A 19,716-nucleotide genomic window follows, 5' to 3' on the forward strand; every position below is an offset into this window, starting at 1 on the left:
AGCCCCTACCTGTGTGCCAAAATGCCTAGGTTGAAGTCCCACTTGCTTCAGAAGTGTGTCATGACAACTCTGAACAGGTTAATGAAAAAATGAAGAGTTGGGTTCTTCCCCATAGGGAGTTGATTTCTAGACAGGGAAAGATGCAAGCTTGTTTTGTGCTAAATCTTCATTTTACAATCAGACCCTTGTAAAACAGGATACAGAACTGGCTCAAAGGTAGAAGATAGAGGCTCGTGGTGGAGGGTTGTTTTTCAGATTGGAGACCTGTGACCAGTAGAGTGCCACAAGGATCGGTGCTGGGTCCACTACTTTTCGTCATTTATATAAATGATTTGGATGTGAGCTTAAGAGGTATAGTTAGTAGGTTTGCAGATGACATCAAAATTGGAGATGTAGTGGACAGTGAAGAAGGTTACCTTGGATTCCAACAGGATCCTGAGCAGATGAGCCAATGGGCTGAGGAGTGGCAGATAGAGTTTAATTTACATAAATGTGAGGTGCTGCATTTTGGGAAATTTATGTGCAATTCTGGTTTCCTTCCTATCAGAAAGATGTTATGAAACTTGAAAGGGTTCAGAAAAGATTTACAAGAATGTTGCCAGGGTTGGAGAATTTGAGCTAAAGGGAGAGGTTGAATAGGCTACGGCTGTTTTCCCTAGAGCATCAGAGGCTGAGGGGTGACTTTATAGAGGTTTATAAAACCATGAGGGGCATAGATAGGATAGATAGACAAGGTTTTTTCCCTGGGGTTGGGGAGTCCAGAACTAGACGGCATAGGTTTAGGGTGAGAGGGGAAAGACATAGAAGAGACCTAGGGGGCAACGTTTTCATGCAGACGGTGGTGCGTGTGTGGAATGGGCTGTCAGAGGAAGTGGTAGAGGTTGGTACAATTGCAACATTTAAAAGGCATCTGGATGGTTATATGAATAGGAAGGATTTGGAGGGATATGGGCCGATGCTGGCAGGTGGAACTAGATTGGGTTGGGATATCTGGTCGGCATGGACGGGTTAGATCGAAGGGTCTGTATCCGTGCTGTACATCTCTATGAGTATATAACTCTAAAATCCCTGAAAATCTTCTGCTGCCTAACTTAACATATGGATATCAGGCTGTTAAACACACAGCAACAACGTAACTGGAGGATACACAGTGCAGTCTCTAACTGGAAAATGATAATCATGTTTCAACATACTTCTGGATCACTCCTTCTTCAACAACAATGATTTTAGGGAGGCAGGGGTGTAGTGAAGAGCATGTGTAACCCCTGGCAGGTGAGTAGCAGGTGCAGCTCTCAGCTATGGCCTCCTAGCTCCAGAAAGGGCCCCTCCAAAGGCAGCATGGAGGCTGGAGATAGCTGGGTAGCCAGGAGTGATGGCAGGGTGATCACTGAAGAACAGCAGTTATTAAAGAAGCCCATTCTGCAGACAGAGCCAAGAAGGGGAAGGTACCGTGGTCAGCCCCAGCCTCTCTAGCCCTCGCATCCTTGCACGAGGGGAGGCTACATGCATATGCAGGCATATCTTGGCATGGTGCCATTAGTGCACTTCTTATGGCCTTTTGCAGTAGCTAACATCATGGACCATGTATTTGCATGTGTAGGGGCTGTTTTGTGTTGTGAATAATCACTTTGATTCATAAATAATAGACAAGCATTTTGATGGTCGTAATATCAACATACAGACTGAATCTACAGTGAGGATTGAAGATTTAGGGAGTGACATTCCCTTTCAGCTGCATGGGGCATAACTGTGGAATTGAGAATTGTTGTGCAGTACCTACCAGGCCACACATCAGCACTGGTCGCTTTAAGATGTGCCTTTACTTAGCTCATGGCAATCTTAAAGGGACTGTTCAGGAGCACAGATAAAAATTTGGGAAGGGTACCTGATTGTAGGGAGAGGTTATTTGTGTGAAATGAAACAGGCTAGCTTGAAAGGCAAGGACTAACCATTCCCAGCATAAAGCAGATATGGAAAAAGGCATTTATCTTTTCCATGCTGACTTTTGCGTGGAGTTTGCACATTCTCCCCATGTCTGCGTGGGTTTCCTCCCACAGTCCAAAGATGTGCAAGTTAGATGAATTGGATATGCTAAATTGTCCATAGTGTTCAAGAATGTGTAGATTAGGCGCATTAGTCAGGGGTAAATGTAGGGGAATCGATCTGGGTGGGTTCCTCTTTGGAGGGTCGGTGTGGACTCGTTGGGCTGAAGGGCCTGTTTCACACTGTCAGATTCTGTGTTCTATGTTCTTGTCTCCCTTGTAGTTGGGTAGCCAGCTAACATTAAAGAAGAAAGCAAAATAAAATCTGAAGCAAACAGTCTCATTAAAATATTTAAATAAGGAATAAATTGGTCAGACACAATCCCCCCCCTCAATTCAGTGAAGTTCAGAAGTGATTGGCTTGAACAGGGTTTGAGTCCACTTTTGGAAGTTTACAAATTTTAATATTTCATGCATCAAGAACCCTTCCCTTTTTGGGGTTACAATCATGCTGTCTATTATAATACTATTGGTCCCCTTATCCTTCTCTTTACAATTCTGGCATATTCTATACGCCACCAAGGTATGATGATCATCAAAACAGCAAGAATTTCTTGGCTTGCCTGAGCTTGTCTCTTGAGTTTAAAAGGTTGAAAGATTTCCGCATAAAACAGTCGCTGATACTCTTTCAGGTCAAACCACAGGCTCACACTATTCCTCCATAACTGCAAGATAGGAAGGAATGTTAGTTAATATTCTACATGGCAATGACTTGTTTCTAGCAATTCTGAATGGCTATTTGATTCTGAAAGAAGAACACAACGTGGCAGGAGCATCATTAGCCAGAGGACACAGATATTGTCGGGAACAATCATGCAGTGTTAATATCACTGGACCAGCCCTCCACAGCCTCACACTAAGGCTCTGGATAAATGGGCTCAAATTCCACAATGGCAGATGATGAAATTTGAATTCAATAAAATCTGAAATTAAAAGCTAGTCTCTGTAATGGTAACCATGAAATTACTATCAATTGTCAATTAAAAAGTCTGGTTCACTGATATCTTTTAGGGAAAGAAATCTGTCATCCATACTTGACCTAGATGTAACTCCAGACCCACAGCAATGCACTTAACTATTTACTGCACTCTGTAAATGATCTAACAAGTCATTCAAAGGTAATTAAGCATGGACAACAAATACTCACCATTGCCAATGACACCCACATCCCAGGAAAAAAGAAGGAAAATATGTAGAAAATAGGAAAAGAAGATAGATAAAAAGAAGTGAGTGATTGCAATTTGGAATTCTCTGCTAAAAAGATGATGGAAGCAGATTCAAAAAGGAATTGGACAGATTCTAGAAGTGAAAATATATAGGATTGTGAGGAAAGTGCAAGGAGCAGCTCTTCCATAGAATTAGCATGGGCATGATGATCAAATGGACTTCATCTTTGCTGCATCAATCAATGATTCTAATCTGCCAATTTGAAAGTGGTGTTTACATTGATTTTCAATGAGTAATGAAAGTAAGATATTAGCTCTGTTCCCAGGATGAGTTAAAATCGAAGAATAAATTACCCAAGTGTCCAATAATCTGAGGTTTATCTCACTTACTGTATTCCCTGTTTTTTCACAAAAACGTGTGAAGTAGTGTCCAGTTCTGCTTTCATTGTGCAGGGCCTGCAGCAGGTCATCTAACTTAGTATCACATGGAACGTCATGGTATTTTTTGACCTGCGTCTAAAGAAACATACACCATCAAGATTCTATAATTTGGCATCTGTACGTATACATTCACTGTACACTGACACCCAGCTTCACCAAGTGCTGAAGCAGGAATTGTTTCCTTCAACATTACATCAACAGGGCTGAAACTGTAATGGTTAACACCAATCTAAAATTCTATTCCTTACCATAGATCTCTGCATGCAGTGCCCTCTGTATCTCATGCAGTTCCCTTAGATTAAGACCAATCGAATCCTAAGCCAAATTTCAAATTTCATGCTCTTTTACTACCTCCATGACTGGACACATCATCACTCATCCTTGATTGTATATCACCTCTCCTGTGCTGCTGAAATGCACATCTATACCTTAGCTATCACAAACTTCACAACTCCATTCTCGCCTTGAATGCCTCCAGAATTCTGCCATTCATAAGCTTCAGTACATTCAAACTTGCATCACCTTAATCAACATCAAGTCTTAATTCAGCCAACAGCCACTTATTCTTTAAATTAAATCCTTCCATTGCCTGTGCAGCTTCAGCTTTATTATTGTTGATGGAGCAGATTCCACAAGGGTGAGGAGCACGATTGGGTCTTACGTGCCACAGCATCCACTCAGATGACTTAAACTCCCTTGATTCCTTTGCCTTCCCTCAACAGCTGGCGAATGAGTGCAATCCAGTCAGATTTCAAGCCCAGAAAATTAATTTTTTTGTCAAGATTCACTAATATTTTGTATGAAGATCTATGGTATGTTAAATGCCACAAGGTGAGTGAATCAATTGAATGGTGAGTGAGAGTGTGGTTAGAAATAGTTGGGAGCATTTGCACTCCTCCAAGTCCACAATATTTAGATGTGGAGGTACCAGTGTTGGAGTGGGGTGGACAAAGTTAAAAATCACACAATGTCAGGTTATAGTCCAAAAGGTTTATTTGGAAATACTAGCATTCGGAGCACTGCTCCTTCATCAGGTAGCTGTGAGCAGGATCATAAGACAGAGAATTTATAGCAAAAGATCACAGTGTCATGATGCAACTGATACAATATATCGGACAAACCTAGATTGCTGTTAAATCTTTCATCTTTTAGAATCAATTGCAGATTTTGATTCATTACTATATAAATCCTAGGCGTTCTTTCAAGTCACATTCTCGAGATAACTTAAAGTTTTATTAAAAAAAAAGGTGGCATCTCAGCTCAGACAATGCATTAAACTTGTGAGGTTAGAGTCTGTCTATATCCCAATCTTGAATCAGACAGATTCTATTTTCAAAGTAGGACTTTATAAAATGTTACATGAATTGACTGCCTGCAGATTGTGTCTGTACATTGACATGAACCCAAGGTCCCAGTTGAGACCATCCTCATGGGTACCAAATTTAGCTATCAACCTCTGCTTGGCCACTCTGCATGGTTACGTATCCTGAAGTCTGTCTTGGAGGATGGTCACCCGAAGATCCGAGACCGAATGTCCCTGAGCGCTGAAGTGTTCTCTGACTGGATGGGAACATGTCTGCCTGGCGATTGTTGTGTGGTGTCGTAGCGTCTGCTTAGTCTCGACAATGTACCATGCCTTGGGGCATCCTTGCCTGTGAGGATCTAAAATTTGAATTTAGGCAACAAGTATATGTAGATTTTTATTTACCACAAAATGGTTTCTCAATTTAAAAGAATACTAATAAATGGCCTGTGAACCTGTACTGCTCATTTGCAGAATTAAGCTGAAATTCAAAGAGGACAATAGAGTTTTCATAAAATGAATACTGACACATTAATTGACCATTCGAACTAACCTTGAACTGATACATGGCATGACAATTTACGTAAATAAGATATCTTTTCCAAAGAATACCATTGGATTAGCCTGTCTTCAATCATATTACAGTTGATTGGACTTCTCTTGTAATTAAGAACCCTTTCTCAGGAAATACCGTTGGATTAACTTGCTGTAAATCATGTCACCTTATTATGTGTGATTGGTTTTTCTTGTAATTAAGGCTGTACTATTTCTTTAAAAACATGTAAATAATGTGTCATTTTCAAATGTAATTGCGCAACTTCACCACGGAACACAGAAGCCTTAACCTCTGTGTTGCTGGATAGAATTGCATTAAGGTACCTTAATTCAATAAACTAATGACCCTTGCTTTTTGAACAGACCATATTCGTTGATTCTTTTGACAGATCTCAAATCAAGAGGCCTCTCTTGAGGGGTCTTAAATCTTCACCTGCAGCGTATGAGATAGACAATGTTGGTCGAATCACGAGTACCTGCCGCATACATGGTGGTGGTGTCCCCAGAAGCGGAGAAACTATGCCATGTTCTTTGCAGCCTGCAACACATTATCGATGAGGATGAGCACCTCGCCAAGACCTTCCGTACACCTCCACTTCTCGCCTTTAAACAACCGCCAAACCTTAAACAGACCATTGTCTGCAGCAAACTGCCCAGCCTTCAGGACAACATCGACCACAATGTTGACTCTTCTGCTTCTCAGATGCTGCCTCACCAGTTGTGCTTTTCCAGCACCACACTTTTTGATTCTGACCACACAACCCTGCCAGGTCAACCACTGCAAGATGTGTCAGAGTGTCGACATGAATATGACCATTACACATGGGAACATGTACATGGTACACTGGTGGTCAGGGACATTCGGCCTTGGATCTTCAGGTGACCATCCTCCAAGGAAGACTTCGGGATACACAACAACACAGAATGGCTGAGCAGAGGCTGAAATCCAAGTTTGGTACCCATGAGGATGGCCTCAACTGGGACCTGGGGTTCATGTCAAACTACAGTTGACCTCCTATACTATACAATCTAAGACACACTCACACACATACACATACATGCACACATGCTCACATACTCATGCAGACCCCTTCTCTCTCAGACACACATACATCCCCTGAGAGGTGCACATATACAAACAAATGGACTCACACTCACTTTCTCTCTCTCTCTCCCTCCCTCACATGCATGCACGCACACACAAATATAAGTCTATGAGGTGAATTTGCATATGCATAATTGTAATTGCAGATATATTCTATTATGTCCAAAAAGGACATAATCTGCAGGCAGTCGTTTTAGGCAGTCCCAAAAAGGACATAATCTGCAGGCAGTCGTTTTAGGCAGTCAATCCATGTAACATTTTATAAATTCCTACTTTGGAAATAGAACCAGTCTGACTCAAGATTGGGATACAGATGGACTCTATCCTCAATGCATTAAATACTGAAGAAAAGTATTCATTCAGTCAATCCATGTAACATTTTATAAATTCCTACTTTGGAAATAGAACCAGTCTGACTCAAGATTGGGATACAGATGGACTCTAACCTCAATGTTTGAGTTGAGATGTCACCTTTTTTAACAAAACCTTAAGTTACCTCGAGAATGTGACTTGAAAGTAGTTCTAGGATTTACATATTAATGAACCAAAACCTACAACGCATTCTAAAAGATGAAAGACTTAACAGCAATCTAGGTTTGTTTAATTTATTGTATCAGTTGCATGACACCTTTTGCTATAAATTGTGTCTCATGATCCTGCTCCACAGCTACCTAATGAAGGAGCAGTGCTCCAAAACAAACCTGTTGGACTATAACCTGGTGTTGTGTAATTTTTGACAATGTTTAGAGGCATTGTGTTTTCTATTCTGTTGTCTGAGCAGTCTGCTGGAACCCCTTTAAAGACTGCTGTTTAGGCCTCTCGAGATTCAGTAAATCCAGGTGCTTTATGAATAAACAGATGTATGTGCCACTCATTTGCACCTGAAGGCTTCACGACAGTCTTAAAACTGGCATGTGCCCCAATTTAATGTGTATTTAAGTCTTCGTGGGGTAGAGCACTGGCCACACATTGAAAGGGCAGCTCTCCAATCAAGTCGGGTTGACCTTAAACATGATTTAAGTAAAAAGAAAACAGTTAATCCCTAAAGACAATAATAAGATAAAAATCAGCCACAGGTTTAGTATTATCATTGGCATTCAAATTGCTAGTGCAACAAACTTTTGTCCTAGTCACAAATTTTTCATCACAATCAATGGTTTGACATGACAACTACTATTTGCAAAAGAGCAACACCAAATCACTAGCTGTCAGCTGCAATCTGAGAATAAGACATCTTCACTGTTATTTGCTGAATATAGGTTTTATTTTCCCTCTGGAGAAGTGAGTAGTTGAATGTAAAATAGCTCTTACCTTGTAAGGATTTCCCAATTATTTCCTGTTGGTTTTAAGGTTTTAGCTGAATACTTACTAATGTCTCTAAATTGCGGAGGTCCTTCGTTTTACGTAACTCTAGGTTTTCCAAATTTTCCATAAATTTTTCATCAAATTTTTCTTTTGAGACTTGTGATTGAATTGTGTCGCTTGGAGGTGGAAGTTCTCTGTGGGAAGGGAATTAATGACAACTTAATAGAAAGACAGAAAATAAGTTGTCTATAAATCAGTTATAAATCCTAAAGATATTTTAAAGATACCTTTAATGCTGACAGAATCCTTAACCAGAAGACCAATGCTTCCCAAACTACTTCCCTCTGTCATCCTACTTTACAGTTTGAAAGTTTTGTGACCCTACACTCTCCTCAATGAGAGCTGAGAGACCATGGGGATTTGAGAAGTGAACGGGAGCAAGAGGTGTACACCGAATAGAACAGGTGTGCAGCTGATATAACTTGGTCACAGTTTCACAGTCCCCATTGTTTACTCAGAGGTTTAGACCCCAGAATTTCAGCTTGTGAACCCACATGGGATCCAACCTGCACTTTAGGAAAGTCTGCAGTAGTTGTTACATCTAGGATTATGAGCATACAAACTTGATTCATTGGGACAACATAATGCAAACAGAAGTAATAGAAAAGGAGTCCAGTATTTAAGCCTACTTCACCATTCAAGAAGATCCTTCTACATCCATCAGACAACTTGAGGGATCCTTCCACATCCATCAGAAAATCGGTTCCCAGGATGACCAATTCCACTCAGGAAGTCCCAGATGGCCTCCTTCGTCCATGATTGTAACTTCCCTTTCCACGTGGTTGACAATGCCTTCCAGGGCATCTCCTCCACTTCACACACCACTGCCCTTGAACCCCAATCCTACCAATGCAACAAGGACAGAACCCCCCCGGTCCTCACCTTCCACCCCACCAACCTCTACATACATTGTATCATCCTTCGTCACTTCTGCCACCACCAAACGGACCCCACCAGCAAAGATATATTTCCCTCCCTATCCTTATTAGTTGTCCAGAGAAACCATTCCCTCTGCGACTCCCTCGTTCACATCCACATTCACACCTGGCACCTTTCCCTGCCACTGCAGGAAGTAAAAAACCTGCACCCACACCACACCCCTTACCTCCGTCCAAGGCCCCAAGGGATCCTTCCACATCCATCAGAAACTCAGTGTGGTCTCTTGTACATCGGGGAGACAGGATGCCTTTTTGCGGATCGTTTCAGAGAACATCTCTGGGACACCTGCACCCACCAACCCCACCACTCCGTGGCTGAACACTTCAGCTCCCCCTCCCACTTCATCAAGGATATGCAGATCCTGGGCCTCCGTCAGTGCCAAACCGTTACTACCCGACACCTGGAGGAAGAACGCCTCATATTGTGCCTTGAGACTCTGCAACCACGTGGGATAAATGTGGATTTCAACAGCTTCTACATTTCCCCTCCCCCCACATTATCCCAGTCCCAAGCTCCAACTCAGCACTGCTCTCTGGACCTGTCCATCACTCCCCTCTCTGACCTATCACCTTCTCCTTCACTTCATCCACCTATTGCTTCCTCAGGAACCTTCCCCTTAACCCCACCCCCCCCTCCCATTTATCTCTCAGCCCCGGCCCACAAGCCTTATTCCTAATGAAGGGCTTATATTCGAAATGTTGACTCTCCTGCTCCTTGGATGCTGCCTGACCTGCTGTGCTTTCCCAGCACCACACACTCGACTCTGCAGTCTTCACTTTGTCCAAGAGCATTGTGGCTTATCTTCCACCACTATCCCAAGTCCCTGGATTCTCTTTGTGTCCAAAAATCTACTGATCCCTGTCTTAGATATGCTCAGTCCCAATACCAGACTAATATCTGGGATGGTAGGACTGATATATAAGGAGAGTTTGTATCAGTTAGGATTAATTTCACTTGAGTTCAAAAGAATGAGGGGATCTCATAGAAACCTATAAAATGTAAACAGGACCAGATAGAGTAGATGCAGGAAGGGTATTCCCAATGATGGGGGAGACCAGAGCCAGAGTTAAAGTGTAAAGATATGGGATAGACCATTTAGAACTGAGATGTGAAGAAATTTCTTCACTCAGGGAGTGATAAGCCGATAGAATTTGCTACCACAGAAAGCAAACAAGATCAAACCATTGTATGATTTCAAAAGAGAGTTGGATACAGCACTTGGGGCAAGAGGAATCAAAGGAACTGGGAGGAAAGTGAGAAGAAACCACTGAGTTGGATGATCAACCATGATTGCAATGAATGGTGGAGCAGACTTGAAGGGATGAATAGCTTATTCCTGCCTCTATTTTCTAAATTTCTATACTGTGCTTAAGAATACCAAAGATGTATGGTTTCAAAGATTTGAGTAAAGATATTTCTCCTCTTCTCATTCCTAAATGGTTGAACCCTAATTCTGATACTGTGGTATAGATCTTATTTCGGTACAAAGGGAAAGCACCTTCCTTGTATTGTACCTTGTCAAGTTCTTTAAGAGTTCAGTCTATTTTCAGGAGATCACCTCTCTTTTTCTAAACAGCAGTATATAAACAGTGTATCATGCAATAATGATTCATTCATTCATGTATTTTAAGTAGAAAGCAACATACACTAGCTTATGATATTGTACCAATAACAGGGTAATAGGTATACTATACAGAGAAGGTGTTTTAGCAAATGATGCCAATGAAATAGATAACTATAAGCTATAAAGGGCTGGAGGATGTTTGAGAGTGAGATATATATATATTATCCAATATATTTTAAATATTTTTGCATATAGGTAGTGTCTATTTTCTTAAGAGTTGCAATAAAATACAAGTAAAACATATTAGAGGAAGCCCCATGTTTAGAAATTTGAGCCATTAAAAAATCCTTTAATTTTTAGCCCTGGAAATAAATTTCCTATCATCTGGTACTTTTGTTTTCCTAAATAATTTAAAAAGTAAAATATAGCAAAAATATTCAATCACAACTTTGCCCTTCCTTGAAAGCCATAAAAAACCTTCATTCTCCAAACAAAAATATTACATTTCCATTACCATAACATTGGCAGCCATAATGCAAACTTCCAAGATCTGAAGTTCTGAAATTGTCTACCTAAATCTCTCAGCATTGTTTCATTCCTCACCTCATTTAAGATGCTCTTTAAAACCTAACTTTTTTTTGCCATTCTCTTGGTCACCTGTTCAACAATCTGAGGAAAAGCAGCATTTGGATTCTATTATGATTCTTCTTCAGTTCTGATGTTCTTAAGCAATGTTAACTTTTTTCCACAGATGCTGCTAGACCTGCTGAGTTTCTCCAGCTTTTTCTGTTTTGGTTTCAGATTTCCAGCATCTGCAGTTATCTGCTTGCATTGTCTTCATTTCTCTATCTGACTCAGTATTAACTTTAGTTTCATCATGTTCCTGTGAACCGGCTTAATATTGTGGGCCATTCTGAACACTACACTTCAGGAAAGATAGAATTGCTTTAAAAAGGGTACAGAGGAGGGGTTAGATAATTCAGCTTTGAAAAGAGTAGGGCTATTATCCATGGAATGGCGAAGATTAGGTATTGATCCAATATAGGTTTTCAAAATTATGAGAAGTTTTCATAGAGTAGATAGAGAATACAGAGTGAGTTAATAACCATGTGGTCAGAGATTTAAAACAGTGTGAAAACACCTAGCGGGGATATTAGGAAAATGTTCAAGATCTTGAAAGTTGTACCTAACAGCATGGCACAAGCTGATAACATAAACAACTTTAAAAAGGGACAAAAAACAGGGATATGGGACTAATTATGATTGTTCTTTAATATATCTAACACGGGAACAACAGGTCAAATACATCTAATAAAAGCAAATATTACAGATGTTGGAAATTTCATTAAAACATCTTGTTCCCTGCAAACATATCTGACCTAGGCCTGCTATAGTTTTCCAACAGAGCTAGTTAGAGGAACAATATCTAATTTTCTGCTTAAGGACTTTACAGCTTCCAGGACTTAACATGGAAGATAGAAGTCATGGCTCTGAAAATTGTAAAACTCAGTGTTGATTTCAACACCCGCCCCTCCAACTCCAGTCTTGTGTCTTGTTGACTTTGCTCTAAGTATAACAGACCCATTTTCTCCTTTTCACACCTATCATTTCCTTCTATTTTATGTCTCTCTCCTTATCACCATTAGCACTCCCTTTGTCTTTTGTTCTGGACACCCTCATCAGCTGTTCCAATCGCACTTCCTCCCACTGTATCAACAACATAAAAACCACAATTTCCAGCCCCTTTCCATTCTGAAGAAGGGTTACATCACACTTTAATTGTTAACTCTGATTTCCTCTCCAAGGATGTTGCCAGACCAGCTGAATGTTCCAACATTTTCTGTTTTTAGGTCAAATATCCACTCGTGCATATGCTTGGTACAAGGCTTCACATCCTCCTGGACTACTTTGTTGTCAGCCTGTTTGGCTCTTTTTGTCAATGAATACTTGGTGTGACCATGAGTGTTAACCTTGCAAATACTGTTTTGAGCAACTAAATGAAGTTAAAAATCCAAAACAGGCAAAAATCTATTTTTACCCCAACCCAATACACCAATAAACTATTGATAAGACAATCCCAGCAAGTATTGGCATACAAACTTACTTAGCCTCTGGCTTGCAGAGAGCAGTTTTGGACATTGTCCTAGTGCAGTGCCTATTTGGTGATGATCTATTCTGTGGAACTTCTCTTTGGCGTGGCCGTGATTTACACTTCTTCTTTGGCTGTTTCAGCAAATGAATAGAACCGGAGATTAGCAGAAGTCTAATTCAGAAGTCTGAAGTCAGTATTACTATAATACACACAAGAGAGGCTCTATCAAAAGTACTCTCACCTCCAGCACATTGTGTTTCATTTTCTTTTGTTTCTCTTCCTTTCATTTTTAGTTTCTTTTATCACTACCATTAATGTAATATTATCCATGAATTGATTTGCTGTTATAATGAATGGAAATCATAACATCATTTGCTAGCATGTGGAATGGAAATCTACTGGTTAAGTTCATTGGCTTTAATATAACCAGTGGTGTCCCACTATAGAAGCCTCAACTATACAGAATATTTATCCATGATTTAAATTATGGGATAGATTTACAGATTCATCTTTTCACTGACATTAAATAGGCAGCTTTAAAAGCAGTGAAAATGAAAACATAAATGTATACAAATTGTGGGAATGACGGTTCATTGAATTGAATTGAATTGAATTTATTGTCACATGTACTGAGGCACAGTGAAAAGCTTTGTCTCGTGAGCAATACAGGCCGATCACAGAGTTAAGTAGCATAGATAATTAAATAATAGGTAAACAGTGGCAACAACAAAAATACAGATACAGGCGAATGTTAAGAATTTGTGAGTCCATTCAGTATTTTAACAACAGTAGGATAGAAACTATTTTGAAACTGGCTGGTGCGTGTATTCAGGCTTCTGTACCTCCTCCCCTCTGGTAGAAGTTGTAGAAAAACATTGCCAGGGTGGGATGGATCTTTGTGAATGCTGCCGGCCTTTCCTTGACAGCGGGCCTGGTAGGTGGATTCTACAGATGGGAGGTTAATCTTTGTGATTGTTGGGGCCGAGTTCACCACTCTCAGAAATCGTCTCCAATCTTGAATGGTACAGTTGCCATACCAGGTAGTGATAAATCCATTTAGAATGCTCTCGATGGCTCACCTATAAAAGTTGGCAAGGGTATTCACCATCATGCCAAATTTCCTCAGCTGCCTGAGGAAGAAGAGGCATTGTTGGGCCTTTGTAAACAGTGCGTCCACATGACGAGTCCAAAAAAACTTGTTGTGGATGACCGCTCCCAGGAGCTTGACACTCTCCACTCGTTCCACCTCTGTGCTGTTAATGTGTAGGGGGGCATGAGTAGCATCCCACCCAAAGTCAATAATGAATTCCTTGGTTTTGCCTGCATTTTGCCTTCGTTGCCATCTGAGATTCGACCGACAATGGTGGTGTCATCAGAGAACTTGTAGGTGGCATTAGTCTGGTATTTGGCGATGCAATCTTGAGAGGATAATAGTGTTGAAGGCTGACTGTAGTCAATGAGTAGGATTCTTATGTAGCTGTTCCAGGTGTCAAGATGTTCTAGAGAGGAGTGAAAGGAAAGTGATATGGCATCTGACATGGATCTGTTGGTCTGTTAGGCAAATTGGAGTGGTTCAAGAGTAGTGGGGAGGCTGGAGTTGATTAATGCCATGACCAGCCTTTCAAAGCACTTCATGACCACCGAAGTTAGGGCCACTGGGAAGTAGTCATTGAGGCATGCTGCATGAACCGTCTTCGGCACAGGGATGATGTTGGCCCTTTTGAAACAGGCAGGGACAGTGGTCTGTTGCAGACAGAAGTTGAAGATGTCCGAGAAGACCTTTGCCAGTTGATCTGCGCATTGCCCTGAGTACATGGCCTGGTACTCCATCTGGTCCCACTGCTTTCCTTGGATTCACACAAAGGAAAACTGATCTGACCTCTGATGCAGGGACTGTTGGGATAGGTTTGACAGGACTTGTTGGAATAGGTGTTACCTCTCCGCCGAAATTCTGCTCAAAGCGAGCATAGAAGGCATTGAGATGACCTGGGAGGAATGTCATCGTCTGCTATCTACCACTCGTTATTATCATATCAATAGGCATGAATGTAAAGATTAAATGCATGGTATACAATACAATACAATAAATAGGAGAAGGAGTTTGCTGTATAACTTCTGTGATGCCTGATCTGATCTAAACTGCAATTCCACTTACTTGCCTGTTCCTCAAAATGCTTTAGCTCTCCTTCGGTTCAAAAATCTATATCAGTCTATCTCAATCTGACTATACTCAATGACTCATATAATCATATGGAATCATATTGTATAATTTGATTAAATATTATTGTTAGACTGTACACCTTATGCTTGTTAACAGGTTGGATTTTTCTATTCACAATTAAAAAGCTCTGGTAAGTGAGTTTCATGGCAGATTTTACTCTGCTTTGGGGCAAATTTTTTACGTGAAAATTCTGCTTTCCATATCAATCCTTAGGCAGTCAACGCATTGCATGCTTTTCCTGGAGAATCAATAGGCAACCAACCAACCCATTAAATTCCACTCTGCTGTGCTGCTCTCCCATTATCACTAATGCTAACACATACTTCTTCTGCACAACCTTTTATCCACCTTGCATAACAAATTCCCTCTCTTCTCACACGGCCATAGTTGCACCCAGTGACTTTCCACCAAGAAGAGGACTGCAGTGGAGAGCCTCAGCTCCAGCTCTGACTCTAAGGAGGAAGCGAGTGAAACACCCAAGGTTCCACCAATGAGGCACTGACTTGCACTCTCCAGCAGCACCAGAAGCTTACCTGGTTGGATAGGTTATTCAAATTAGCCTCAGGGGTACAATCTAGTGAACATATCACCCACAAGTCTCTGCAACTATGCTGTTCAAATTCCTGCCACTAACTGTATATTTTTCCTTAACATTTGATCTCCCAAACTGCAGCACCTCTCAGTTATCCTAATTAAACTCCATCTGCCATTTCTCCACCCATATCTGCAACTGTTCTATATATCCTGTTGTATCCTTTGACAACCTTCTACACTATCCACAACTCCACCAATCTTTGTATCCTCTGCAAACTTACTAAACTACCCATCTACATGTTCATCCAAAGCATTTATATATATCACAAACAGCAGAGGTCCCTGTACGGATCCCTGTGGAACACCACTAGTCACAGAGCTCCAGCCTGAAAAAACAACCTTCTACCACTACCCTCTGTCTTCTATGGGCAAGCCAATTCTGAATCCATACAGCTAAGTCACTGTGGATCCCATGCATTTTAACCTTCTGGATGAGCCTACCATGAGGGACTTTGTTGAAAGCCTTACTAAAATTTACATAAACAACATCCACTGCTCTACTCACATTGATCATTTCTGTCACCTCCTTGAAAAATTCAATCAAGTTAGTAAGACATGACCTGCCCTGCATGAAGCCATGCTGACTGCTCTAATTAGGTCATGCTTATCCAAATGCGCATAAATCCAATCCTTAAGAATTCTCTCCAAAACTTCCCAACCACTGAAGTGAGATTCACCGGTTTGTAGTTTCCTGGATTATCCCTATTTTCCTTCTTGTACAGACGAGCAACATTAGCTACTCGTTAGTCCTTCAGGTCCTCTCCAGTGGCTAGTGAAGATACAAAGATCTTGGTCAAGACCTCAGCAATCTCCTCTCTTGCCTCTCTCAATAACCTTGGATAGATATCATTGGGCCCTGGGGATTTATCCACCTTAATCCTCTTCAAGAGATCCACCATTTCTTTCTTGATCTCAAAATGCCCTAGCATCTTAGCATGCTCCACACAAATCTCAGTATCCTCCATATCTTTTTCCAGGATGAATATTGTTGTAAATGACTCATTTAGGATCTCACCCACATTCTCTGCCTCCAAACACAAGTTCCTTCCTTTATTCTTGAGTGGTCCTACCTTCACCCTAGTTATCCTCTTGTTTTTAATGTATGAATAGAATGCTTTGGGATTCTCTTTGACCCTACTTGCCAAGGTCATTTCATGGCCCCTTTTTGATCTCCTAAATCCCTGTCTGAGTACTTTCCTGCTTTCCTCACAGGCCCTGTCGGTTTTAGCTTCATAAACCTTACATATGCTTCTTTTGATTAAATTCATGATCTTCCTCATTATCCAAGGGCCCCTTACCTTGCCATCCTCATCCTTCCTCCTTACTGGTAAATGCCGGTCTTGAACTTTCCCCAGCAGGTCTTTAAATAGTTTCTACGTGTCAGGTGTGGACTTGCCTGATAACAGCTCCTCCCAATTAACACTGTCTAATACAATGTAATTTAGTTGAAGCAAAAATATCCCACGAGACAGGCTACTGCACAGGCACTTACAGGATGGAGGAGTGACAGACAGATGCCCCCTACATTGCATCTTCTCAGGAGGTGCACAACAGAGGTGTCAGACCCCTCCATCTTCTTCTGCCCGTAATTCCAAAATCTGTGGCAGTACAAGTTGAGGAAGTGAGCCTTCACCATGGTAAAGGTTTCTTAGCAGGCCCGGACCTCAACTCACAAGGAGAAGACTGCCCAAGTCTTTTGAGTCAATACGGTAAACCACACAGCAGGTTCCCTCTACCCCAGCTACAGAAGTTGGGCATCTACCTGCCTGGAGTGGGAGACAGAGGAAGAAGAAAACATACTTTGGGCACATTGGTAGTACAGGCATGGAATCATTGGAAAAACATCCCTTTTATTCACAGCTGAGCAGCCTCTTCAAGCATCCCAAAGGGTAAAAGATGCTGTAATTGCCAAGCAATACTCATCACTCACACGTAGCCAGGCATTGTAACATAAAATGGACAACAATGAGGCTAAACACAATGGGCTGTGTACATCATTCTTCACTTACACCCACTTTGTGAGTGAGAATAGGGAATCTGTGATGATTGCACATATCTTACAGCTCTTCAAGGGAGCACTGTGACATTCAAGACTGGAAAATGTACAGTGGGCAGTTTACATATGCACTGTCTGTCAAACAGTTCTCTGCTGAGAAAGGCAGAGTGCTGCCCCTCACAGGTTCAATGCTGTGCTAACCGATAGTATTTCAGGGCAACCTAACAGTTTGGTTATAATGTGGTCTAATTTGGTCCTGCAATTAGTAAGTCGGAAATTAGAAATTAGGACCTCAAAATCAGTCACCCCTAATTATTCCCAGGATCACATGTCAGTGAGTGTTAAAAATCAGAAAATCAGACAGATGAATGTGTAGCTGGTAAGAGGTATGGGAGAAAGGGTTTTAGATTCCTCTGTCAAGGGAACTGATCTAAGACAGATTGCAGTTGTACAAACTGGACAGAGCCAGAACTCAGTTCTTTGCCAGGCATTTTGCTCATGCTGTTGCAGTAGATTTAAACTAATTCAGCAGGGATGTGAGAACCCAGAGAAAACATTAGAGAATAATACCAGGATGGATGAAATACTGGGAGAGGCAGATAACACTACAGTAGAAGTAAGGAAACAGAAACAAAATCCCTACAGTGTGGAAGCAGGTCATTCAGACCATTGAGCCCACACCAGCCCTCCGTACAGCATCCCAAACCCCCAACTCTATCCCTGTAATCCTACATTTCCCATGGCTAATCCACCTACCCTTTACATCATGGACAATTTTAGCATGCCAATCCACCTAATCTGCAAATCTTTGAACTGTGAGAGGGAACCAGAGCACCTGAAGGAAATGGGGTCAATCTGCAAACTCCACACAGACAATGGCTCGAATTTAACCTGGGTCCCTGATGCTAACCACTAAGTCACCATGCTTAAGTATTTCAGGCCAACTTAACAATCTATGCTGTGGTATAGTGGAAGCAGAGTAAGAGAAAGTAGTGAAGTCTAAATCAGGGTTACACTGCAAATATATGAATTCTTATTACATAAAGGTACTGACTGCCTTGTGGAATTATTATGTTTTGGTCATAATGGAGATCTGACTCAAGGAAGGGCAGGTTTAGGTATTAAATATTCCTGGCTACAAGGGTTCATAAGAAAAAGAAAAGGAAGAAAGGTGGCAATTTTGATTAAGGATAACTGGTGAAAAAGGATGTGCTACAGGGTTCAAAAACAAAATTGATATGGCTAGAGTTAAGGAACAAAAAGGCTGAATGACATTGCTTGATGTAATCTATAGACCATTTACTAATGGAAAAGATATAGAGGAATAAATCTGCAAAGAAATTAACAATAGGTGCAAACATCATACAGTAGTTATGATGGGGGACTTTTAATTCCCAGAGTATAAGACTGAAATAATGGTAGTGTGAAGAGTAGCAAGGGACAAGCTTAGGTTGTGATCAGCAGAATTTCCTACAGCAGTCCGTGTCCAGTCCAACAAGAAAGGAGGCACCGCTAGACCTGGTTCTTAGAAATTAAGCTAACCAAGGGGGAGCATTCAGAGGACAGTGATTATTGTATCATACGTTTTAGGATAATAGTGGGAAATGAACAAATAAACAATTTAGGTTAAGAATAGTTAACTATTGGACACCTGACTTCAATGGAACAAGAACGTTGCTCGACCAGATAGGCTGGAACCAAAGATTAGCAGGTAAAACAGTAGCTAAGCAAAGGGCTACCTTCAGAAAATACATGTTTTGAGCACAGAAAACATATATTCCATCAAAAGGGTAAAGTAGTACAAATAAATTGAGAGCTGGAGGTATTAAGTTAATTCTGGGTTGTGAACAGGTTCTGTTCTGGAGTTTGTTGGCAATTCAATTTGGATGCAAGTCAGAACACAAAGCAAGACAATGTAAAATAGCCATTTGTAAGGACAGGCAATATTCATATGCCGGATCTTTAAAATTACAATTATGGCATTGTGTTCATAAGTGTAAGCGGACATAACTTGGACATTTGTAATTTGAGGATCCCTTGTACTTTGCATTATTTTGTTTAGAGCTGAAAATATGTTGCTGGAAAAGCGCAGCAGGTCAGGCAGCATCCAAGGAACAGGAGAATCGACGTTTCGGGCATGAGCCCTTCTTTAGGAATGAGGAAAGTGCCAAGCAGGCTAAGATAAAAGGTAGGGAGGAGGGACTTGGGGGAGGGGTGTTGGAAATGCGATAGGTGGAAGGAAGTTAAGGTGAGGGTGATATGGTGAGGGTGATAGGCCGGAGTGGGGGTGGGGGCGGAGAGGTCAGGAAGAAGATTGCAGGTTAGGAAGGTGG

General features: G+C 41.2%; 1 protein-coding gene across 1 annotated transcript in view; it reads right to left on the bottom strand.

Moving 5' to 3' along the window:
• LOC122549486 (regulator of G-protein signaling 22-like) overlaps positions 1 to 19,716 on the bottom strand; it is a 145,351-nt gene that overhangs the window by 51,945 nt on the left and 73,690 nt on the right. The window contains exons 11-12 of the mRNA XM_043689345.1: positions 12,585 to 12,703; positions 7,982 to 8,111 (exon numbers count right to left, since the gene is read on the bottom strand). Coding sequence (XP_043545280.1) covers positions 7,982 to 8,111; positions 12,585 to 12,703 — 249 coding nt within the window. The remainder of the gene's footprint in view (positions 1 to 7,981; positions 8,112 to 12,584; positions 12,704 to 19,716) is intronic.

This window comes from Chiloscyllium plagiosum, chromosome 4 (assembly GCF_004010195.1).
Source record: "Chiloscyllium plagiosum isolate BGI_BamShark_2017 chromosome 4, ASM401019v2, whole genome shotgun sequence".
In the NCBI taxonomy this organism is placed as follows: domain Eukaryota; kingdom Metazoa; phylum Chordata; class Chondrichthyes; order Orectolobiformes; family Hemiscylliidae; genus Chiloscyllium; species Chiloscyllium plagiosum.